Below are 25,136 nucleotides of genomic sequence, written 5' to 3'. Positions count from 1 at the left end.
TTTAATCTCAATTTGTCTCACTCATCTTCTATGTAGGGATACTGAAAAGCTTGCAGAGAAAAACCTGGGTAGATGAAACACCTTTTGAGGTTAAGGGTACCAATGATGCCATGATGGATGCACCTAAAAGAGCTCGCATCAATTCTCTGAAGCAGGTTGGTTGCATACTACATTCAACATCTTGAAAGAGCCATTAACAATGTTTTGATTTTTTTATAATTTCCAAGTGACAAAAGAAAGGTGTTGCAGCAAAGTGGTTGATGAACTTGTGTACCCAAAGTTTTACCAAAGCTGTACTTAAATAAAAAAAGAAAACCAAACAAAATTGAGGGTAAAAAAAAAATGAGGACAAAAACCAAAATGTGAAAAAGCTTAATGAAAATACAGAGTGACTAAGACTGCAACTTGAACTTTGTGGATAACACGCAAAATAACTCTTTTCATTTCTCATTATATTTTCCAGCTTCCTGGTTTGTTTGATGGATGCCAGTTTTTCTTCAATGGTGAATTTATCCCTCCTCAACCTTCAAAAGAGGATCTAGTACAGTTGGTCAAATATGGTGGAGGCAGAATCTTATCTCGTGAACCAAAACCAGATATTGATGAATCTCTCTGCTTACCTAGAACTCCTGAATCTAACAAGGCCTCTGTCACCTTAGCCCCTGTTGCTTACCATGCAAATCCAGACACTAAACATTACAGATGCACTCAATTCATCATCTATGATTCACTGGCAGAAAAGAAGCCTCACATTTGGGACACCGGGTCAGTTTGTAGCATGCCCTCGACATGGCTTATGGACTGTGCTTCAAACTTTCAAATACTGACTTTAGAGTGAGACTGTAATGCCTGTATGGTGTTCATTGACTTCATTAGGCAGAACAGATCTGGTGATTCTTCTGCTACTGCCCAGAATTCTCCTGCTAAATTTTGATAACCTGAGCTGCTAGCTATTCAAATGTGGAGAATATTCTTGTTACTTACTGCTACACCCAGGTTGTTTTAACCCTTTAACTCCCATCAGTGACCAAGACAGAATTTCTCCTTACAATATAAATACAATGGCAAGCAGACAAGTGATGAGAATAAAGAAAAAATCTTAATTTGGGGATTATTAGTTGATCCAATACCAAATTCTTTAAACTAACATCAAAAGAACTATATTGCAGACAGTAAGGAGAATTACTCATGAGATCTTGGGAGTTAAAGGGTTAACACCTTAATTGAGAAGAATGATCTGACCTCTGCCTATAATGACTCCACATCAAACATTTTTTCTAGAAATATTGTATTTAATATTTTCAAATTTCTAATGCAACTATTTAACAATGCTATTTGTCAGAGTTTTCATTAAAAAGCATTTAAGTCTTATCTAAGCAACCACTAATATGCAAATGAGGCATATGGTGCATTCTTGTGCAGTGAACCCACAATTTTTCATTTTGTTTTTGTCAAAGCCCTTAAACCTCAGAAAGAGAAAAATATGTAACTTCTCATCTCAATTTCATTACATATCTACCAAACAAGTGAAGAGAAAATGCCGTTTCATTTTCTAGAGGATCTATGGTAATATAACAACAAATTGGCGCAGTTATTTTACAAAGAACTGTATCTTCACCAGAAAGGAGAATCGCAGTGACTTTATCAGATCTTAGGGGTTACAGGGTTGAAACAGTGCGGCTTCTTTAATGTTAACTTTGGAAAAAAGTTAGGTATTGATTATAACCCTTCATGTACTGCTCTTCCTTTGATTCATCATTCAAACTGAAAAAAAACTCTAAAACAAATGTTATAAAAAATTTAGAGGACATACAGAAGATACTGGTATATACACTGTTAACAGTTACAAACAATATGTGGTTTGGTTATCTTGTGAAAAATACATCTTCTTTGGAGGAAAATGCTATTTAATTAAAGTAAAAATAAGGCAAATAATTAAGTAGCATTCATACTGTCTATTCTGACAAACAAAAGGCATAAAAAATGAAAATGAGCTCTTTGTATAAACATCCTCCTTTAGACACCTTGTAATGATAAGCATACAAAAAATCTATGCCATGCCAAAAGAAATGTACCCATTAACTAGCTACCCTTAACAAATGCCATGAAAAACAACTTTAGAAAAATGTCAAAAATAAAATACAGTAGCATCAAGTAAAAATTAACATTACTGCAATAAAGTATAGCAACCAATTAAATTGGTCACAATCTTCTCTCTTTATAAGCAGTAATGAATATATATTCATCTGCTTTATTTAAAATGATTATGTTCACCTACTGATCTATTTATGGTGCTGTTCAAAAAAGAATTGCCTTTCCCCCATTTTCACACAATTTATAATTTTACCCCAGATTAGTTCTCACTGCAGCACATATCTTCATAACACTACTTGTACCACTGAGGGCAAACATGGCATCCAAAGGAAAATCACACAGAAAGGTTCTAAAACTAAGAGACTAAAAAAAAAGTCTGAGAGGTTAGCCCAACATAATTATACTCAAGGATCCAAAGAAATCAAACGATTCAGGAAAAGAAAATGGCCAAGACAAAAATACAAAAATTGGTTTCCTTTAGACTGTCTTTACTTTTATCACTCAACTTCTCAGCTAGTAGTTAAGCTGGAGGTTGGGTTGGGATGGGTTAACGGTTACTTGTGATTTAAGGTTAAAATTTACATCTTATTAACTACTTCTCAACCAACGTCTGATTGCATCTACTGCAAGAATGAATCTCACAGGTGTTTGAGGCTGATCCAAGAGTCATAATACCATTATGACCACAACTGATATTCAGTCAGCCCTATGTGCTTCTTGGAATTTCTGCCTCTTCTTGTAGCTTTCACTACATAGTATTTACTACCCATCAGGGATCAGGGAACTTTCTGGCAAAGATTCTATGCCCTTCTACCAAGATGTGGAGAATACTTTTTCTAATACTGCATTTCTTAATGAACACCTTGCACTATGATATCATAATACTTGCATGTGCTTAAACCATTTTACGCATCAAAGGTCTTAAAAGCTAAATGTTTCTCCCATGCAGTGTCCAAACCGATGTGTGCTTTTAGGCTTACAGCAAAGTTGGTTCTTGTTAGTAACTGAAATGACAGGAATTTGTCTCCTGCCAACTTTAAATAGGGATTTATAGACAACCGTTATCAAACAAGATAACAATAAATTAGATGATCATCTAAGTCTAGAAAACAGTCTGAGTGTAAGCTTGATTTTGGCAAGCCCTTGATGCACACAAAGAGGATCACATGTTCAGGCCCTCTTAGAATTTGTTCCCTACCATCAGCCAAATGAGTGATACAGCTTTCTGTTGCTGAACACCACTTGTCTGGAGGTCTAACCAACTCATTCTGTAATAATGCAAAACAAGTTGTACCCATGCACCTCTGTAACTCTGTCCATATTGTTTGCAAATCTAGTCTACTTTAGGAAGATTACTGTCTGTTGTAACAAATTTAAGCATGGTATCCCTTGCCATTATCCAACATTCTGTCAATTTCTTCTGGGTCAGTAATATTCTTGTCAAACTTTTGTCGCTTGAAAAAACCAAGCTGAAAAAAAAAAAAAAAAAAAAAAGCATGAAATGTAATTGATATACAATTTAAAAGAATATAAAACCACTTTAAAAGGTTAACCCAGCATGCAAGGACCACAACATCACTGAATCACTGATAGCATTCATATGAGAACTGACCATCAGATGACACGAAGTCTAGCTATCCTAGAAATCATATTTGTTGTAATCGTCCAGTTGCCAAGTAGTAGGTTTTTTTTTTGCCTTTTAAACCCTAAGAGTGACCACCTTCTAATTTCTCCTTAAATATCACCCCTGAATCAAACATTAAGGTCGCAATAACCAAGGAAATGATCACCAACTAAAAAAGCTCTTGATTGTTAAACACATTCTCCTTGTCAGCGCCTTATCAATTGTACAGATAACAGTGTGGAGAATGTGCATACTGATGATAGGGTGTAGAAGGGTGTAAGATCATATCAACTTGCTGAGACAGCAATACACAAGGTGCAGTATGTCACAAATTTTAATTTTCTCTTTCATGTATTCTTATGCTAAGTTTATAATATCATTAAAATATGAAAAGCAGTTATGCCCTGCTCACTTACCTTGTACAGACAAAAGACTATTAGTACCAAGAGAAGAACAGCACTAACTACACAGACTGGTATAACCCATTTGGGGAGACCCTTTGAAGGAACTGCAACATTGGCATCTGGGTTTAGTTGAGTACCAACCTGGATGGTTGAAACATAACAAATATGTGAATTCCATGAGCTGACAGTAATTGAATGATGATGAAACAGGGTGATATTGACCACTGAAAATCACAATTCCTGTCGCAGTCAACAGAAAATGATGCATAAAACTCTTACTAACAAACAAACAAACAAACCTCAACAGTGAACTTAATCCAAGTTTTTAGGTTCAAAAGCTGGATTTTTTTGTTGCAATGATGGAAACTCTGAATGTTGCAGCCATGAAATAGAAAATCACCTCAGGTTACACCAAAACTTCCAGCTCTAGCTTTTTCATTTTGTTAAGTCCTTAAGCGTAACACTTTGCTTAACTCCAGGGAATGAATGGGTGATAACAAACTGTCAGATGAGATGCTGGCGGGGGGGGGGGGGGGGGGGAAAGAGAGGGGAGGTCAGGGAGTGATGGAATATCACCTCATATAGGAAGAAAAGCAATACAAGGCTTGTGTGCTGACTTTTAGACAGTGTTTAATTTACCTGTGCTTTGTTGTTTTCCTTGTTAGTTTCTTGCACAAAAGTATTAGTTGATCTTACACTTGCATGGGATATTACTCTTAACAATTCACCTTGATAATCCTATGAAAGAAAATGAAATAAGTATAATGCAACCCTGTTTACCTCCCTACTTACCAACTCAACTACTCTGTTATCAGTGTTGATAATACCCTGCAAGCTTTTACAACTGTAGGGTTCCTCACACTACCATAGTCATTTGGTCATCAGGCACACTGTCTTCAATAATTTAAGTGTTGACACTTTTTATCAAACACAAGATGAAAGACTGCACAGAAACTCAGCATTTTCACATGGTGATGACCAAAACAAATATATCTTAACCCTTTGATCCCTAACAGTGACTAACATCTCATTTCTCCTTACAATATCACACCTGAATCACATTAAGGCAGGTCACAAGAATACAGGAAATGATCACCAACTAAAAAAGCCCTTGATTGTCACACAAATTCTCCTTTTCAACATCTTAGGAAATGTATGGAGAACAGTTTGGAGAACATACATACTGATGTTAAAGTGGAAAGGGTAATGTCATATATAATCATCATCAAAGTACCTAAGAATTGTCAGTAGCCTACCTCTATCATGGTACCATTCCAAAGACGAGATATAACTGTAAATGTCACATCATCACCAGCTTCCAAAAATTTGATAGTGCAATGTATATTTGTACACTTTGCAGATCCTAACTTGCAGTCCTATAAAAAAGGAAAATCAAATGCTTATCCTGGTTAAATAAGGAAAGTAGATTTTGATATTTGAATCAGTTAAAGTAGCAAAAATTGAAGCAACACTAAGATGGTGTTCTAAAAAATCAGCAGGCAAGAAAGAATATCAGCTAGGTGTCATTTTCAACCCTTTCCCTTCCACTGTTCTAAGGTGTTCATATAGCATTGGAGATCACAAGAATCCACTGGCTTAATTTCCATTACTTGAGCTATTATTGAATTAATCAAAGAGAATATTCTCCACCTTCTAGCATTATTCTTATGTGATTAAATTTCTTATTTTTAAGCAAAAACATTTCCCCTCTGAGTATAGTAATAACATACAGCACCTCCCCTCCCTCCCCCCCCCAAAAAAAGGGTCCCAAGTCAAAGTGATTACACCATATTGCATTCATGTTATTGCTTTACTTGCTAGCTTTTAAACAAATGCTGAAAGTTTCACCTCAAACTATTTAGGAGACCTTCACAAAGCAATCATTATGCAAAGATGTATAGTAGAATTTACCAGGTCAGACTGAAGCTTCTCTGGCTTCTTAGGGTCAGTTTCTCTTTTGACTTTGGAACTTGACTCTGTCTTTTCCACTGCACGCCTTCTTCGTCTTTCTACCATTGCATCAACTGATGTGTCATTCTGTTGCTGTCCTGAGCTGCCACCAGATGATGTCTGAAAGATTTCAACAAGCATCACTCACAATCAGTTAAATACAGTAGAACCCCACTAACTCAAACAGTTTACTAAAATCCCCCCTGTAACTCAGACAAGAGCCTGATACCCCACAACATCTGATATTTAACAATGACCAATCTTGATATTAAGAAGATGCGAGACTATGGAAAGGGCAAATGAAGTGATTTCAGTTATTTACCTTTAAACCAAGCATATTCAGTTGCCCAGGTTTTTTCTCACAATAAGCCCTATTTCCATCAACCTAAAAAGGGAAAATACCATGACAACATTAAACCACCTCTACTAGCTTGAGTTAAGGAGACATGATGACAGAAGGTTACCATAGGGCATGACCACCGCTGGGTTGTTCAAAACACAATTAATCTTACACAGGATTAGTGTAAACTTTTAATTGAATTTAATACCTTTGCAAAGGGATTTTTCTTTTGTATGTTTTTTCCTGTTAGTTTCAATTCATACTAAGATATAATCCTGAAAAAACCTGCACTCTTCTACACAAGCAACTAAAGCCAAGGTTAACTGTTAATCCATTGATGTTGACCCCCTTTCGAACAACCCGACCCAGTGTTATTGAGATGTAGTCTTGCATAAAACACTTCACTACATCAGGGTCTCTCTCTTCCAGGAACCTGTCAGGGAAACCAGATCAAATGCTGGAAGGTGAGGTGGAGGAAGGAATGGTTGATAGATGAGCAGTAATAATTCTTAAGACTAATTAAAAGTGATCAATAGCTGAAGACCCACCGACTACAAACATTAATGTGAGTAATCTTAAACAAGAAAACTGAGGTAGAAAACATTTACCTTAACATTCATGAGGTAAAGTAAATGTTTCCCACTTGGCGCTTCAAAAGGCCACTCTATTATTACTTCTGTGTGGGGAACTGGATCTGGACCACGATTTTTCACCTAAATTAAATTCAAGTTATAGATATTGCATAATCAAACTGCTTCTAATAAAATTATGACCAGTAAGTTGAACAGATGGTTAACATAGAAACAAACAAAAAAATTATACAAGGATCCTTTGAACAGAAAATAGGAAAGAAGAGAAAATTTTTATTCTTAAACATGGAACAATCAGAGCAGTTAAAGAAGAGCTTTACATGTGCATCCAGTTTTTACATATGCATCCAGTTTTTACATGTGCCCCCAGTTTTTACATTTGCTCCCAGTTTTCTGCATAGCCTGTTCCTTTGATATCATCAAATGTATTCAGTTTAAAATAGCCTTTCCTTGGGTTTGCTGGGGAGAGACGTGAATTGCATGACACAAAACCAGAGAGGGAAAAAAACTCTCCTGTTTACAAAGCACAAGTGAGAGAAAGATACAGCTACTGAAATCTACTCCACACCAATGATCACTGAATAATGGTCAATAGAAAAATATGAAAGAAATTAAAATTCTTGTGAATTAAACACAGCTGTTTAATGATCCTACAAATGGTTAGTCATACCACAATAAACATTCCCATGAAGGGTCATGTGCATGGTCAGTTTTCTGACATGAATGAAACTACAAAACATATTAAGGTACTTACAAAATACTTGTGAATGACCTCATTACCAATGTCTTCTGCATTAACCATGGCACTTTCACCAACAACCTTGCCTCCATAGGCAACTTGTTCTTCAACTGTTGTACTGTAACAGATAAAAACACGATTATCATGAATAAATAAATTACCAATTGAAATCAGATTGACAAGTAACGTTTCCTTATCCATATCTAATTATATACTTTCAAGCGATAAATGAGAATTTCCTCACACCATCTTTAATGATGATGATAACAGTCACTTACCCATTAATTTCCAAGTCTGCCTGTGACTTGATAGATATATTCAAAAAGCGATAGTTGTCAACTAACGTGTTGCTGTCCTCTTCATTCGTACTGCACAGAAAACAATAAAAATTCACCCAACCTGTCAGTAAGTTACTATTTCAACTTTTCGCTCTCAATTTCAACTTTGTGCACTGTTTGTGGTTAATTGATGTGTTCTGAGCCAATGAGCATGCTGAAATTTTTGCATGTGTTGTATCAAGCCAAAAAATGAGAGCTGATAAGAACCACTCATATTTGAGCATTTTGTTATTAACACAATAATTTGACAATAAAAATCTGCGATAAAATATTATAAAGCATAACACGACGTTTCGACGTTTCCAGAACGTCATTATCAAGTAAACTAAAATAATAAAATCGAGTATATATATAATGAAGCGGTGAATAAATTACAAAGCGTTAAAAGTTAAACAAAGAGTTTGGCCCTAATGGAATCGCTCTGGGTGTTTAAATTAAAACAAAAAATTAATTTAAAATTAAAATTTAAAATTTAAAATTTAAAATTTAAAATTAAATTTAAATTGACACAATAATTATCATAAAAAAAGACTCTTTGTAGAAAAACCCTGACAGTATCAATGTTGAGTCCTTCTCACCTGTTTGTGCTAAGATGTATTGGCAGGAAATCTGGAGTGTCACTGTATCTTGAGGTGTCTAAATCAATTTGAATTGGTTGCTGAAATAAAAATAAACCACAGTTGTTAAAATAAAAACCTCTGTGTCCATTACTATCACCCACCAAATGTCTAATCCTATGATTCTTCATCCATAAGTTCATGTTTTTCCCATGATTTTTCAAAGGCTGCAGCCTCGAAACTTAAAGCTCACCAATAAAAATCTTAGGCCCAAGAACAAGTTAGTTATTAAATAAATCTAATGAGCTTCTTATCAAGACTTATTACCATTTCATGAGATGGGAAGTAGATTCTGAAGATTGGTTGATAACAAAGGAAACCACCAAATAGCTCTACAATAAATGGTTTAGTCAAGATCATATCTGACACACGGCATACTGAGTATCACCATACCTCTTTCTTCTTGAAGGGAGTATTCAGCTTAACAGTCACAAAGGTGTCATTAGAGGCCAGTGTTGTTATTTCAACAGCTTTTCCTTTAAATATCTTGAAAGAAAACAAGCATACCCACTGATAAGTGCTTAAAGGGGGTAAGTTTCTAAAGAAACTGTGGTGCTGTGTCATTGGGAGAGTGTAACAAGGTAATTTAGTATTATCAACAGTCAGAGTAGAAAACATAAATTGGCCATCAAGACATAAGAGTTCCAAAGTTGACAATTTCAAGTGTCAGCCCTTTGTCAGAGCAAATGATAAGTGTTTATGTAATCTTAAAATCCTTTACACCCAAACATCAGTATGTGTATTCTCTGAACTGTTCTCTATAAATTTCCTATGGTGCTGACAAGGAGAATTTGTTTATCAATCAAGGGTTTATTCTTGTGAGCTTAATGCATGATTCAGGGGTGACACTTTAAGGAAAACTACACGCTAGGCACTTTTAGGGCTGAAAGAGCCAAACAGCTTACTTCTTTATCAACACTGAAGATTTTTCCTATTTTTATTCCTTTAGGGATTGTTACAAACAACTTTGCATTGTAAGCATCATCTCCTTCATTCTTTACTGTAACTGCCAACTTGTAGTTTTTAGCACCAACAGCAAGTGTTCTATGGTTTCAAAAAGGAAGTAAAATGTTGATATCAATATGTATTTCAACACTGATTATATACATGTAGGAACTTAAATTTTGAAATTATGCATGGCTGGCTTTGCAAGCCAGAAAGACAAAACAATGGTATAGAACATAGAAAACTCACTGTTTACTCTCTTTGCCATCAACACAGCGCTTTATGAACACATTTGTAAATAGGTTGATATTTAAGCTCCATTTATTGTAATGATATACTTTTTAATTCATAATGTGTATGTAGATTTCTGTAGTTTTTTCAATTCATTGTAACATAAGATATGTAGTTTTATCTTATGATGGAATAAAGACTATAAAAATAAATGGCAGTGTTCTCGTTGGGTGTACAAGCAGGCATGATGGGCCTATTCAACAAGAAAAGCTTTAATTATGCAAAAAGAAAAAAATTGCCTGGTGCAAGTTTACAGTGACTAGCTTCTAGGAAAATTTATTTTTATTTCCTCCAAGAAAAATGCTTTTCTGGCAACAACTAAGTCACAAGTGCATCTCTACCTCAAAACAAAGGAAAACTTTTGGTTGGTAAATGCATTTGGCAGTTTTTTGACCCATGAAATCCCAAGTCTCCTTACTGTCTATCATACACTTCTTGCGATGTAAGTGTGGAGAATTTGTTATTGAATCAACTAATAATCCCCTAATTAATATTTTCCTTAAGTTTTTCTCAGCACTTGTCTGCCTTATATTGTCTTGATATTGTTAGGAGAAATTCTGTCTTGGTCACTCATGGGATTTAAAAGGTAAAGGCAACCTTTCTGTCTTTTTTGTTTAGTCAAAATGTCTGAGTGAATAATGGTCTCCATCTTTTTGCATTTTTCTTGTATGGAACTTAATCAATAAAAATGCATATAAAACCAAGGTTGCATAGAATAGCTGAATACAAGGGAACTTACACAAACCTCTTCTGATGATAACTCAAGAGACAACCTGAACCTTGACCTAAAGCTCTCTTTCTTTTTTTCCCCAATATCTTCCAATTTTAAGACTTCAAGAACATAGAAAACTCACCGTTTACTCTCTTTGTCATCAAGTTTCAAATCAGGAACACACTTCTTGCAATCTCTCTTGAATGAAAGCTAAGAAAAGGAAAAAGACTAGTAATAAGGCCATTGTGACTCTGAAACAATTCACTTTCACTGCATACAGACCTAACCTAGCGACACAAAGTGTAAAAGTAACCTCAAAAGACAAGCCATAATTGACCCACACAGCCAGAGATTAATATTTCCTTCAATCCTGTAATTTTTCCTGCCCCCAAAACACTCAATAACTCCTCCCTTCATCCAAAGAAGTTGTTCATGATCCAAAGAGCAAAAGATTCCTTACAACTGCGGTGGCTTCCTGTGGCTTCAAAGGATCAAAAACTGCAAATGGGACAAGTGAGGGTACATCTGTAGGGTCACTGACATTTGGTGTTGGTTCCTTCACAATCTGATAAGTCAGTGTAAACTGGATGTCAGGATAAACATCTGCATCTGTCACCCCTTCCTGAAAACCAAAGTGAGATCTAACATAAGCTTTTAATATCAAGCAAGATAAGTCCACTGTTGACACAAGCAAATATCTGGTCTTTGTGGTCCTTTTCAAGGTCGCACCACAATACAGTTCTCAAAAACATCTGAAAACAAAGATATTCAAACAAAAAGTTACTCACCCTTATATAAGCAAACCAGAAAAAGCAAGTATCATTGCCACCTATTGGCTCCGTTCGATTAATTTCCTTTTTCTGATTCTTTTGGAACAAAACTCTTGAGTCTGCTTCCCACTCAGGATCTGTGTCAGACTTCATAGTTAGAAGTACACCTGAAGAAATAAAAGTTTTCATGCTTACCTTAAATACATCATAACAAGTAGTTCATACTTGCCTTCCCTGACACTGCACAGAATAGCTGATGTTGGGAACAACTTACTTTTCAAGAAAAGGGCTAAATCTCCGGTTAAAATGACTTAAAACAGTAATGCAAAACATTCCTACTCTTGTGTATTCCAAACAGTTGGGAAATGTAAATACTCAATCATGGTTATAATATTATGTTGGTTTGTGTGAACACTTTCAATTTAATGTGTCTCCTTGTTGAAAATCCTGGAGATGTTGAAGTTCATGACAAAACAAAGGGAAAAAAAAAAAAAAAAAAGAAATGTAATGCAGTGGCACTTTTCCTGGATAGAATACTTGTTATAACCAATGAAAGGTTATCCCCCTTCCTACACCTGCATTTCTAGGGATTTATGACCAACCACTGGTATTGATTTAATATACCCTAACATGAGAGTAGCATGGTGAGATCAAATTATTTTGCCCAATTACAAGGCACAATACCCCTCCTGAGGAAGGTTCCAACACAAAGGCTCATAACACAAACTCAAACTATAACTTTAATTTATTACAATATTCAGCCTAACTAACTCACCAATTTTTTCTTTCACTTTTCCTGATCTCTCAGTATATTTTGTACAAACTTTAATGTCAAAGCTGATTATGAGAAGAGAAAAGAAATAGAAGACTCTTTAACCCTTTAACTCTTAAGATCTGATTGTTAATTCTCCCCTGTGGCTGCTACACATTTCCTTGTAAATTAGTTATGAGAACTTGGTGCTAGATCAAGATAGCTGCAGCTTCTACCTGATAAGTTTGAATATTCTCATTACCTGTTTGCTGAATATTGTATGGATATTGTAGGGAGAAGTTTCATGTTAATCACTTCTGGGAGTTAAAGGGTTAAGGAATATTGAAAGTAATTGTTCAACACATACAAAATGAACTGTAGCAATGACTGACTTTATTAATCTATTAGGTTAATATTATAGTGATGTGTATACAAGCTTTTTCTGGTGTGACTGTTAACCATTTCACAATGTTCAGAGCTAGGGCTCGTTTATATGAAGAGTTTATCTCAAAGTGTAGTCTTACCACGATGTGGCAAATTGTTTATTTCCTTCCCGTTCAGTTTCATTGCAGGTCTTACGGCCCTTGATGTCAAATGTGTCTGGGCTAATTGTGATTGTTGACAACATCGAAATGACAGGCTTTGCCCTGTAGAAAAAAAATATCAGTGAATATCTTTTTTGGAACAACTTCAGTAGGTGCTAGGGAACTGAATTTGAGATCACCAAATGTCTAAGATAACCAACATTAATAAAAATATCTGGGATCGCACCCTTTATTGACATACCTGAGAAGAACTGCAGTATCTGATTGATAAGCTCCAATGACAACATCTGGAACACGAATACACAAAATTCAATTTTAGTGAATTGTTTTGATGCCCTGAAACCTCTCACTGGTTTTAAGACCATCATCAAGAAACTACACTGACCTAAACTACCTTTTCTTTCATAGAGAAAATATCATGGCAATAAAATCACAGGATTTCATACAACCATATTTTTAATTGATTTACATATTATCCTGACACCATTGATGGTATTTTCTAAATGATGACAATTCAATTCAGTTCCTATCTTTTTAAAAATTTAATTTTCTTTACTTTGTACTAAGTGTTTTTTATTGTAATTTTAGCAGGTCCACATCATCTTTTTTTGCCATTCTCCTCACTGAAAGAACCAACTTTCATAATTGCATAAACATGTGCATATACATAAAAAAATTTAAAACTTCTGAAATCTGTGTTTTTATTCTTTCTCTTTTCACAAACAAACATGATCATGGTGACATACAGAGGATAGAGGCAACTGAAAAAAATTACAAACCAGTTTAAAATTATTTTGACTGGAAATTGATTTCCAACTAATACTGGTATTCAGGATAAAGTAAAATGCAAAGCCGACACAATCAATCAATTGTAACAAAAGTCCAGAGCCTCACCTGGGTAGCCATTGGTATCCAAGTCAAGTATTCCAGAAACGGAATATCCGAATGACTGAATACCTGCTGACACAGAAGAACCTTTGATAACCTACATGTAACCAAGGAAAAAAAAAAGTAACATTGTGATGTAGACAATGATTTGGTTGGTAATCAATGCTGTTACTTTTGCGCCCTTGAATACCCTCTCTTTAGACAGTGCCATTAATGTCTTCTTCAAATGGTGCATGGATGCTAAAATAGGGGGAAAAATTTTCCCTAAAAAGCCTAAGACCACAGTGACTGTAACAACTATTTTGAACTGGTTCCAAGGGTTGTTTTGTTTGTATTGAATTTATGTTGGTTGAGCATTGCGACAGTATGGGAAAATCCTCTTGAAGTTTGAAATGGTATTTTGGTACTATCAACTGAGTTGATAATGTAAATTGGCCACTGACTGTTAAGAGTTTAAAAGCTGAAAATCTTCACAGTGGCCAATTAATGTTATCAACACAGTTAATACTACCAAACTACTTTGCTATACTCTCCCACTGACACAGCACTACAGTTGCTCTGACTAGAAACTTACCCCCTTTATTTATTTGAAGTTAAAAATGATCAGCTTTTTGCCAATTTCAGGCTCCCCATTCAGTTATAATTTTACCATTAAGACCATTTTGCTGCTTAACTCAAATATGAACTTTCAGTGACTTGTAATGACCACCACACATACCTGCATTGGTGTTTCAACAAGGCCTTTTTCTGAGCCTCTGTAGATGTAAACTATACCCTCGCCACTATCCTCATATGGTGCCCCAACAGCAACATCTGGTAAAAAAATTCATTTAAAGATTATGCTGTGAGTTAACAGTCAAATGAACTTCCATTGTAACATGACTTCCACAAGAAATAAATCATGTATATAATACTTCTCCTTACAATAATTTATATCAAAGAATTATTCTTTGTGCAACTAAGTGATAAGAACACACAATCTGACAAGTAATAGTGTGTTAAATTCTCTTAACTAATTTACAAGAAAGAATACAATAGCAAGAAGGATGAATTTCTTATCAGATGTTAGAAGGTTACCCATACCTTGATATCCATCAAGATCAATATCACCAACAGAAGCAAGTGCGCGTCCAAAATTTGCTCTCCAGCGATCCTTCCTTCCACCTGTGGGCAGTTTGTGAGAAAGAACCAAATTTCCATTTCCTTTATTTTCATACACATACACCCTTCCTTGCTCAGGGTATAAATCATCAGAATAGAAAGGTGCACCAACTAAAAGTTCTGAAAGTCTGAAAGAGAACATAAAGTAATTCAAAGTTATAAGTGACATTGTGAATGAAAGTGATCCTTGCAGTAATGTGCACTACTTAGGCAGTAATGAAAATAAGGCCTGAAAAAAATTCAGGCCTGTACGGGATTTGAACCCATGACCTCTGCGATACAGGTGCAGTGCTCTACCAACTGAGCTAACAAGCTAACTGGGAGCTGGTCATAATGTTGGTTCTAAATAAACCCATGAAGTGATGAAATAAACGGTTAAGAATATATGAAAGTCATATATTGGCAGTAGTGACATTGTTAGTGACATTGACATAGTGTTAGTGACATAGTGTTTATAGTGACATTGACAAATTGTTAGTGACATAGTGTTAGTGACATTGACATATTGTTAGTGACATAGTGTTAGTGACATAGTGTTAGTGACATAGTGTTAGTGACATTGACATAGTGTTAGTGACATAGTGTTAGTGACATTGTGGTAGTGACATTGTGGTAACAAGATAAATTTTCTATTTTTAATTATTTTACCAAAATTCAAGTGATAGTTTTTGAAGGGCAGGCAAAATCAAAGAGCTGTAAAGGGCATGCTGTGAATGGAGGGTTAAATTTACATGTTCTTTTACAGGGAACTCTAACTTTCAACCCTTTGACCCCTAAGAGTGATTAGCATCTAATTTCTCCATACAATATCACCTCTAAATCATACAATAAGGTCAGGAGAATAAAGGTTATGATCACCAACTACAGAAGCTCTTGATTGTGAACAAATTCTCCTTGTCAGCACCTCAGGAAATGTATAGAGAACAGAATGGAGAATATGCAAAATGATGTTAGGGTGCAAAGAGATACTAGCTTTGGCCTGTGATGGCAAAATCATGAACAAATCTCTCACCCATCATTGTTGAGGTCCTCAGCACACAGAGCAATCCCAAATCCAGTTCCAGGTTGCCTACTGCCCTTTGCACCATCTTCAACTGGAGGCAAGAGGAGAGAGGGATCTTTTTGGAAATTTCCTGATCCTAAGTTTCTGAACACTGCCACCTTACAATCAAAAATGAATTAATAATTCAATCAACTGACAAATTCATAATGACATCAATTGGCTGGTAATATATTGAGTGATGAAATTTAATCAATGGGTTGTTGCAGGAAGATTTAGCAAATAAAATGGCCAACAAGAACATTGACTAAAACCCTGGTTTTCTCAAAATTCTAGTCATTTCAAAACTCAGGGTAGATCGAATCCCAAGCATTAAAATGCAATGACATTCTGGACATAGTACCTCCTAATCTCCTTACTTATAAAATCTTACTTCAACCAAACTATTTTTAAGACAAAATGCAAACAATGTGTTCACCAAATACACAAATTTTGTTAATTGGATTTAGGGACCTTGGAAAATTTTAAGACTAAACTTGGAAAAGCAAATTAAAGTTATCCATGAATGAAGGTAAACATGCAACATGAAATACAAATCATGACACAGTTTGATTGCTGAATCCTTATTAACAATACTAGTACACATTAAGCAGTGGACTCATCACCCAGAAATACTCCACATATTATTATAAATTCCCTTAAGAATGAAATTAACGATAACTTTATTGATTTCTTTATAAAAGAAGTTATCTTACCATGCCATGGTGGTCAAATCTAGGTGCACCAGAGGCAACATCTGAAAAAAATAAAACAAACCATGAAGTTAAAGATATGTGGTATGGCTAATTTTGAGAAATTCATAACTTAAGAGTAGATAATCACTATAATTGGATCACTTAGACGAAAAATTGGAAAATTCAGCTTTTCAGTGGTTACCATATGTCTTAATTTATTTAATGAACTCATCTGTTGGCAACATTAAATCACAAAATGTTCAGCAAAATTAACAGATCAGTCATCATGAAGAAAAACAACAACAACAAATACATTTTTTTACTTGCCATGGCAACCACATGCTTGGAGCATTATTGTATTGTAGAGGAAGATAGATTGATGACACTCAATTTGTTGACTTTACCTCTATGTGTTTATAAATCAGCTCAAATAATTAACCCTAATATCCCACTTATTGACAGGAGAGGTAGTTAATGTCAATATTTTCATAGAATATTTTGTAAAGCGCTTTAGAAATGTAAATTATTATTATTACTATTATTATATTATAAAAGATGAATGCAAAATGTACATTGTACTTAGATGAAGGAGTGAGATGGACTCACCATTTGCACCTTTTTTAAAAAAGCTTCCCTGGGCAAGTGCATAACCTGCAAAGATACAATTATTGTGGTGTCTTGGATGACAATTTTTTTTTAAAAATAATTTTGCTTCTTCTTGAGCTTGGTGAATAATAAGGTCATGAAGTGACAACAAAGATAAGATATCAGCTTTGGTTTATCATTTGTTACCATTGAAAGGAATTGTTGAAATAATTGTTTGAAGTAAGATTCCTTAAACTTGTCTGTCTAGACTAGCATTGGCTAACTGTGGGCCAGGAGAAAATTGTCCCTGCTTAATTATGATAAATATTAACTTCTTACAAACCAAGCCCATAAGGGTCATACTGGGAATTATTGGCCTAAGGTCATAACACTATGGACTAAGTGCAATGAGGTCTCTAAAAAAAACAACAGAGGGCTAATTTTTCTCAGTATGGCTTGGGCAGGCAAGGCTGGTAAGTAGTTTATTATATGGCTTTCCCACCTAACTTGTTGATAAATATACCTTGATATCCATATGGACTGTTATCTTTGTAGACTTCCTTCTGTTCTCTACTGTGATAAATAAATTCTCCTGAAACAAGAGACAAACAAAAAAGGAAAAACAGACTTTCTCTCACCGTCATTATTATTATTATTATTTTTTTATAAATAAGTGTTTGGAGCAGGCTAGCATTGACAAAAAGCTTGAGTGCATTGCACTATGTTACTGTCACCTTCACACTCGCATAGCATGCACAACTATGCAATTAGCATAAGCACGAGCATCCCACTTTGTATAAATTATAATGATTTTGTAACGAATTAAGGTTGTCAGTTTTAACATGAAACTGTGCAAATAACAAGTGCAAAATTGTATGACTCAAAGAATGTAATTTACAACAAAGTGCCAAACCTTGATAGTTATACACTCCAGGAGCTCCTACCAGTGGCACATTTTCACTCAGCTGCACATTATCAGCCTGTGGCAACAAAAGAAAACATGAGGAATAACTAAATAAATATGTAGTAGTTAATGATGTTGTTGTCTTTTTCTTAAAGGCAATGTTCTAAAACTTCTACAACATTAACAGCTCTGACAGAAATGAACTACACTGAGAGTAACAAAAGTTGTTATACGTTAGACCTACAAAGAAAAATCTGATTGGTCAAGAACATTCAATCAATATAAAATAGCTTGTAAAGTTGACATGATAAATTCATTATCTGCAGCAAATATTGCATTTAACATGTCAAGTTCAAAATTTGCCTAGTTTCCAAGCCTCTTGTCTGTGTTCTCACACTCTTTCAAACTCAGAAAGAAGTGTCTTCTTTTGCAAATTGTTAAAAAGTGTATAATAAAACAATTATTGAATTCAGTTTTTCAGCCTGATGTTTTGGAAAATGACTCAGACCTTGATTTTGATAAGTCATGATATCATGCTCAACCTCATCCAAAAATTGCTTAACCCTTTAACTCCCAAGATCTCATTAGTAATTCTCCTTACTGTCTGCCAAACAATTCTCATTATTTTAGTTTGAAGAATTTGGTATCAAATCAAGTAGTAATCCCCTAATTGATATTCTTCTTTATTCTCATCACTTGTCTGCTTGATTTTGTACAGATATAGTGAGGAGAAATTTTTTTCTTGGTCACTCATGGGAGTTTAAGGGTAAATACCGAACTTATGTGAATATAAGGAAGATGTTGTAGGAGAGAGGAAGGAAAAAAGTGAGGCTGGAAGGGAGGAAGAAAAAATGCTGAGTAAATCAAAGGATGCAAATCATGGAAAAAGAGGAAGGCAGAAAATAAACAAAGAGGAAAGAAGGGATTTGTGGATTAAAGAAATGAAAGTAGAGAGGAAGGAAACAGAAACAATTATTATTAATAGAATAAGCAAATGTACAGGAGAGGAGAAGGTATGGGGTAAGTATGGAGGTATGAGGTCCCAAAAAAAAAAAAAGAAAAAAAAAATCAAAAGCCATGTGAGATAACATTTCAACTTCTTGTGGCTGTTTATGGTTTGCAATAAAATCTCACCTTTAAGTGGGCAAGGGAAACTCCCATTTGACAATATTTGTGATCTTTGAAATTTATTGTGGTTGAACCTCCTTGATTTGCCTGATCTGTACAGAGATAAATGCAAAAAAAATTTTCAATAATAACTCACCAATGCACAATGGGGGATGGATGAATTTCCAAGACAATTACTCACAGTAGCAGTTTGCTGCAACTCATAGATGTTACACCTCTGTGCAGAGAGAGGAATTGTGAGGGTTAACTGCTCTGCTCCAGAACACAACATTGTGATCCGACAGGAGTTCAAACCAATTCAAGAATTGAGGGTGCCCATTAAAAAGTGACAAATCTCACCAACTACAATTTCAAAGCAACTGGATAATATCCTTATTAGCTGCAGTTGAACAATGCATGTGACTTGTTGAAGACTTGTTAAGTTTCTAAGCTCTCTCCTGATTCACCTTTCAAAGAAACATAATTTCCTTGTAGAGAAGTTGATGAGAATTTATTGCTGAATCATGAAAATTCCATCTCAATAATAAGTTTGCCATTCTCATCAACTTGGAAACTGCTCTGACACATAGGAAGAAACTATGTTACATTGTTTCATCCATTAACTGGAAACAAATGATGGTATGAACAACATTTAAATTATGTTTTAGTTCTGTAGGGGGGAGTTTAACCTTCACCCTTTAACTTCATGAAGTGATTAACAAGTAACTTCTCCCTATAATATCTAAACATTATCCAGCAAACAGGTCATAAGAATATTCAAACTTATTGGGTCGATAAGTCTTGGTCTGACACCAAATTCTCATAACTTATTTACATGGAAATCTGTAGCAGCAAGAGGGGAGAATTAACAATCAGATCTTAGGAGTTAAAGGGTTAAAGCAAATGAACCTACTTTGATTCCTTGATTCACAATAGTCTAATGTTCTCCTCCTTCCCACATCTCCATCATCAATTGGTGCCCTTATGCAACGACCAGGGTAGGTATAGAAGGAGCCTTCTATATGAAGTAGTCGATGAGAACATGCCTAGAAGTTATTTGTAAAATATGTATGTAAAATGCTCTTGACTAGAGACCTTTCTTGAAAGAGCAACAACAATCTTTTCAAACCTTTTTAAGGTTCAGAGAAGTAATCATTCAAGGCTTGGAGGAGTGGTTTCTTGGTAAGTGACAAATTTTTGGGCAAAACTTCAACTACCTTTGAGGATATTATTAAAAAGGTTTTTCAATTTCACCTAAATTCTGTCTCTTCTGGTATAGCTGGAGTATCTGTAGGATTTACTTCACAGCCAAAAAGCCAAATTTTAGTGAGTATTTTTTTTTTAAACAATCACAAAGTGAGCAATCTCAAGCAAAGAAGATAACCCACTCATGTAACCAATCAGCACAAAAGATTGGTATTCTTGGTTGTGACATCATCTTCCTCCAATCCCACATGCATGGACCTCTTTTTTAACATTCAGGCAACTTTTTACCTCAAAAGTACCTACTGCTGGGGGTAAGTCCCTTTGTATGGATGTAAAATAAGAATTTCATCCAAGTAATACCAAATTGCCATTTAGCAGATTTATCTTGCTTACCACAACATCAGCATCATGTCCTTCACTCATGACAGAAACTCCAAACCAACCATTTTCTTTCCTATCTCCATTTTGATTTCCTGCAAAACATGAAATAAGGAACAAATTTATCTTCCCAAGGAAAGCTGGAATCCTTTGAAAAATATATATATCTTTATTCTGTAAATTAAAATATCAATTAAAAAAAATGGGTTTAAAAAAATACCCTAACAATCCAAAAAAGTGTTTGTTCCATTTCTTTGAAAGATTCAAAGCTTTGAAACTCTTTATGGTAGCCAATTTATGTTAATAACTCAGTTGATACTACTAAATTACCCTGTTATATTCTCCCAGTGACGCAGCACCATAGTTTCTTTGGGTACTTGCCCCCTTACTCATTCCATCAATCATTCAAATGACTAGAGGTGGTAAGATTCTAAAGAAAGTGTGGTGCTGCATCAGTGGGAGATTATAACTGGGTTATTTAGTATTATCAACTGAGTTGATAATGTAAATTGGCCACTGTAAAGAGTTTCAAAGCTGATGTTTCAAGCATTAGCCCTTTGACTGAGCAAATAGAGGAATTGTGGGTTGTGTGTTCAGCTTTGAAACTTTTTACTGCAGCCGATTTACATTATCAACTTAGTCGGTCATTCAGTCAGTCAGTCAGCTAGTTACAACATCATTCAGTCAGCTAATCAGTAAGTCAGTCAACCAATGGTCAGTAAATCTGCTAAACAGATTATTGATCACTCAGTTAAGCAGTGAGTCTGTCAGATTGTCAGACAGTCAGTCAGTACATTGGAATGTCAGTAACTTATTCAGATCATTGTTCAGTCAATCAAAAATGAGTCATATTAATTTGAGACAATAAATGACTCATTTGGTCAGTTTTTCAATACCATAAACTAGACTATCAGTCAAACAGTCAGGTATTAAGTCAACCTAGCCTATCTCAGGAGTACAGCTAGCAAAATAGAGTGCAATAGCGAAATTAAAAGCATGATAGCAGCAATAGAGCTAGAGACTAAGATCAGGTCCAGAAGGAAAGGAAGATTTGGGTAGGGGGGACATTACACAACCCAAACCAAAGCTCTCCTTTTCTCAACCAGAACCGAGCCTCCCCCATTTCCATTCTGCTATCCATGTGAAAGGAATAAATTTATGTCTACAAAGCAAAAAAAAATTGAACTCTACAAGATGCAAATCAGAATCACAATATATACAAAGAATTCCAAGGGTTCCCCTTTTGGTTGCCATGGCAAGTGAAAAAACAATATGGCTTCTTACTCTGTTATAAATTTTGCAAATTTTTGCCACTTCTATTTATAGAAATGTAATTAGCTATGTTCTATTGAGCTAGGTGGTGAAGGCCACAGTATCTATGTTGTGACACATTGCACAAGTGTCCCAAATATTGTTATTTATTCTTAGTGACTTATATTTCATTTAGGTAAAAATCCTGACTCAAAAGTAATTGGAGCTTGAAACCCTAATAAAGCTGGATGGAAACTGCAGTAACATTTTTTCTGACTGAAAATTCAAAATATCCTGAGCAAGTTTTAATAAAAAATTAAAAAGCCAAGCCATGAAGAGGATGAAAAAAATTTCCAAACAATTCTATATTTAAAACCGACCAATTTCTAAAACTATCCAAATGAATCCATCATACATTCTTCACTTGAAATTCACTTTGAAATTTTTAATATCCTGTACTGTAATTGAGAAACTTAACTCAGAGATTACCCCCAACACAGTCAAATATTCGCTTTCAGAAAGTCCCTTCCTTACATACCACCCAGTGGGAAAATAATGGTAATTATATTGTTAATAAGGGTAATCCAGGTGATTCCCCTATCAAATCCCAGTAGGGTGATTGACCCATGCTGGGATACCAAATCAAAGTGATAAGTGAGAAAAAAATAAAAAACAGAGGTCATCACGAACAACAATAAATATTCCCCTTCAGGTATTATAGACTTGATATCCACATCATATCTGACTGGCATAATTTAGAAAGTCAAACTTAATCAAACTCAAGTGATATACTCTTTGTGATAAAAAAAACTGTGTACATTGGTATTAAAGATGATAAAAAGAAAGAGATGATGACATAAATAATGAATGAAAGCAAATGAAACTTGGGATCAAAAGAAATCAGCAGAAATAGCCACAAAACAGATAAAATACTCCAAACAGACAAATCAAACTTATATCCAATGCTTTTTTTTTTGTTCTTTCATTTCGTTTGTTCCCTTCTTACAAAATAAATATTTGCCTTAAAAATGATGAGTCTGATGAAATTGAGGCACTCACGTAACCAGCTGAGATCATTTAAATGCAATATCTAGACAGGATAATTTTTTTTTCCACTTTATACATTCCCCGTTGACAGTGGATAATATTTTTGCAGTACAGGTAAATGTATTTACATCGACAACGAAAACGTGAATCTATGATTGGTCAGAAATATAAGCTCCCCTATTAAGGCCGCGATACTTATCTCACGAACATTCAAAACAAATTCACGATGGCGAAAAAGCGTTTAAGGGGGGCAGAAGTAAATGAAGTAAGCGTGAAAGCAAACCATCCAAACAAAAAATACTCTCTCACAAAGAGATAAAACGATTTTTCCATTAGCAGAAACGATAATGGGCCATAAAAGCCTAATTTCTGGCTGTCTACCATTGCAAATGTAGGAAATTCGCGATCTATTTTGATTAAAAAGTCCATTAGGGAAATTCGATTTTTTGAACTTTCTAAAAATAATGTTCCAACCTTACGAATGAGTCATTACGTTATTAGTTTGTTTTATTGATGGTGTGAGGCTAAAATGGTACTAGAAAATTCTTGGCAATCGACCTAGACTAATATTATTCAACCTACGAAAGGAAAAACATCAATATGAGACGATGACTCTAAGAAGTCCTTAGCATAAAAATTAAAGATGGGCTACAAGCCATGCATAAATTCGCTTAAAAATGCAAACTTTGCTTCACCACCGCGAGCAGCTGCCTCGCATGAAGCCGCAAAAATAAATTTATTTAACAATATCAGTATAATCGATATTGTTCTAACAGTGGCAGAAATGACGATAAGATGTCAGCTGTGTTTTCCTTTGTTTACTAAAAGAAAAGGCAACACAAAAGTCATTCGGTAAATACTCATACAATTTTCCATCCAAGCGATCGGCTCTTCGCAGCTGGCACAATAGAAGAAAAGTCATTAATCTGCTCCCTAGTGAGCTCACGTGAAAACAAAGGCAGTCCTCATTCACGGGATTGGAAAATTTTTTGTCATCGACAGTAATGGGAAGCTCTCTCCATCTGTGCACAGAAAGAACTGCTAAAACGCCTAACAGTTGACGCATGTATGTCAAAAACTAACTGACAGTGTCAAATTTACGGTACTTTAAAGAGAGAAAGGCACTTTTGTTTGACATAAGTTGTTTTTACCTTCTTTAGTTAGCGTTATTGACATAGGGGATCACGATTTTCAAAACATCGTACACATTACATAAACCGCGGACCACATATTCAAAGTGGTTCGAATTAAAGGAAAGCGAAAGATCTGTTTTATAGCTTCATCCTGCTAGATTTCCCTTTCCACGCAGGTTTCACAGGACAGATTCAAAATTTGAAATTTCTAAGGTACAAGCCCAATAGTGAATTACTTTAGCAGGTTCTCCCATAGCTGATCAAAGTAGACTGTTGATCAATTTAGACAAGAATGCTTGAATGAATTTGCTCAAATATTACAATAAACTTTATTCTCTAAACTGCCTTTTGTTTAAAATTTAGTGACACCGGCTTAGAAAAAAAAAAAGACAACGGTAATTCCGATGGAATTTAGGACATAGCAAGCGTGCATAACACATCACGTAGCTATAAAATTGTCTGTCCGTGACTTCCACGACTACCGCAAAAAGGAATTCATCGGAACGCTGCAAGGACTAACACGAAGCTACTATAATTTCAAAACGCTTTGGAGGACATCAAAGTCAGCTGAGAATGAAGCTTACCGCTATTGACAAGTTCCAGCTCTGAGCACTGCGGATATGTAGCAAAATCGCATTTGTATACAACTCCGGGACTTTCAATTTGCGGCAAAACCGAACTGTTGCCTTTAGGGGCACCGACCAGAATCCTGCAGAACAGACAAATATTTCAAAATTATTCACAAGTTCGTCTCGTGAAAGGTGGCCAAATAAAGCCATACTCCTACCAAGAATGATTCCTCTTCGTCGTGAAAAGATCCTCATACGAGTGGCTGGCAACAGAAAATCCAAAATAGCTCCCCGTATCACCTCGTCTAATTACTGGTAATTCAGTCTCTAGGTTATAGCCAAAGGAATGTTGAATAATGCAGGATAGAGCAGCGAGTAGAAGCAGCATCTTGAAGGCGAAAATGAAAAAACAGATTTCCGGCTGAAACTTTGCTAGTGAGTCTTATTCAGCAAAGGAACAAGT

At 35.2% G+C, this 25,136-nt stretch overlaps 2 protein-coding genes and 1 non-coding gene across 3 annotated transcripts in view; 1 reads left to right on the top strand and 2 right to left on the bottom strand.

Annotated features, from left to right (window-relative positions):
- LOC113679658 (BRCA1-associated RING domain protein 1) overlaps window positions 1-2,198 on the top strand; it is a 7,869-nt gene extending 5,671 nt beyond the window's left edge. Inside the window, exons 11-12 of the mRNA XM_089182556.1 lie at window positions 37-155; window positions 464-2,198. Coding sequence (XP_089038682.1) covers window positions 37-155; window positions 464-838 — 494 coding nt within the window. The 3' untranslated portion in view covers window positions 839-2,198. The remainder of the gene's footprint in view (window positions 1-36; window positions 156-463) is intronic.
- Window positions 1,272-25,136, bottom strand: LOC113679645 (integrin alpha-6). The gene is made up of 31 exons (XM_089182554.1): window positions 24,892-25,136; window positions 24,689-24,813; window positions 20,689-20,768; window positions 20,003-20,135; window positions 19,117-19,202; window positions 17,992-18,058; window positions 17,602-17,670; window positions 17,100-17,144; window positions 16,515-16,555; window positions 15,772-15,920; window positions 14,682-14,887; window positions 14,317-14,411; window positions 13,605-13,695; window positions 12,952-12,997; window positions 12,690-12,812; window positions 12,190-12,251; window positions 11,433-11,581; window positions 11,105-11,266; window positions 10,787-10,854; window positions 9,602-9,740; window positions 9,090-9,182; window positions 8,658-8,737; window positions 8,020-8,109; window positions 7,757-7,859; window positions 7,021-7,125; window positions 6,395-6,457; window positions 6,034-6,192; window positions 5,379-5,498; window positions 4,762-4,860; window positions 4,135-4,263; window positions 1,272-3,563 (listed from the first exon to the last, which is right to left on the bottom strand). The coding sequence occupies exons 1-31, from the start codon at window positions 25,059-25,061 to the stop codon at window positions 3,468-3,470; spliced, it is 3,243 nt and encodes a 1,080-aa protein (XP_089038680.1). The 5' UTR covers window positions 25,062-25,136; the 3' UTR covers window positions 1,272-3,467.
- Window positions 15,002-15,074, bottom strand: Trnat-ugu (transfer RNA threonine (anticodon UGU)). Its single transcript has one exon. It is a non-coding gene; the product is annotated as a tRNA-Thr (tRNA).

The sequence above is a fragment of the Pocillopora damicornis genome, chromosome 9, assembly GCF_964200805.1.
Source record: "Pocillopora damicornis chromosome 9, jaPocDami1.2, whole genome shotgun sequence".
Taxonomy (NCBI): Eukaryota; Metazoa; Cnidaria; class Anthozoa; order Scleractinia; family Pocilloporidae; genus Pocillopora; species Pocillopora damicornis.
The sequence above is the reverse complement of the archived record's forward strand: the minus strand, read 5'-3'. Positions and strand labels throughout refer to the sequence as shown.

What these genes read in the sequence shown, in the direction of transcription:
- LOC113679645 (XM_089182554.1), bottom strand. Translation starts at nt 25,061, where the DNA reads ATGCTGCTTCTACTCGCTGCTCTATCCTGCATTATTCAACATTCCTTT. An exon ending in AAAAGTGAAAGAAAAAATTG is followed by an intron (nt 11,582 to 12,189) that starts GTGAGTTAGTTA and finishes TTATTTCTTCAG; the next exon opens with GTGTACTTCTAACTATGAAG. An exon ending in GGAATGGTACCATGATAGAG is followed by an intron (nt 4,861 to 5,378) that starts GTAGGCTACTGA and finishes TTTCTTTCATAG; the next exon opens with GATTATCAAGGTGAATTGTT.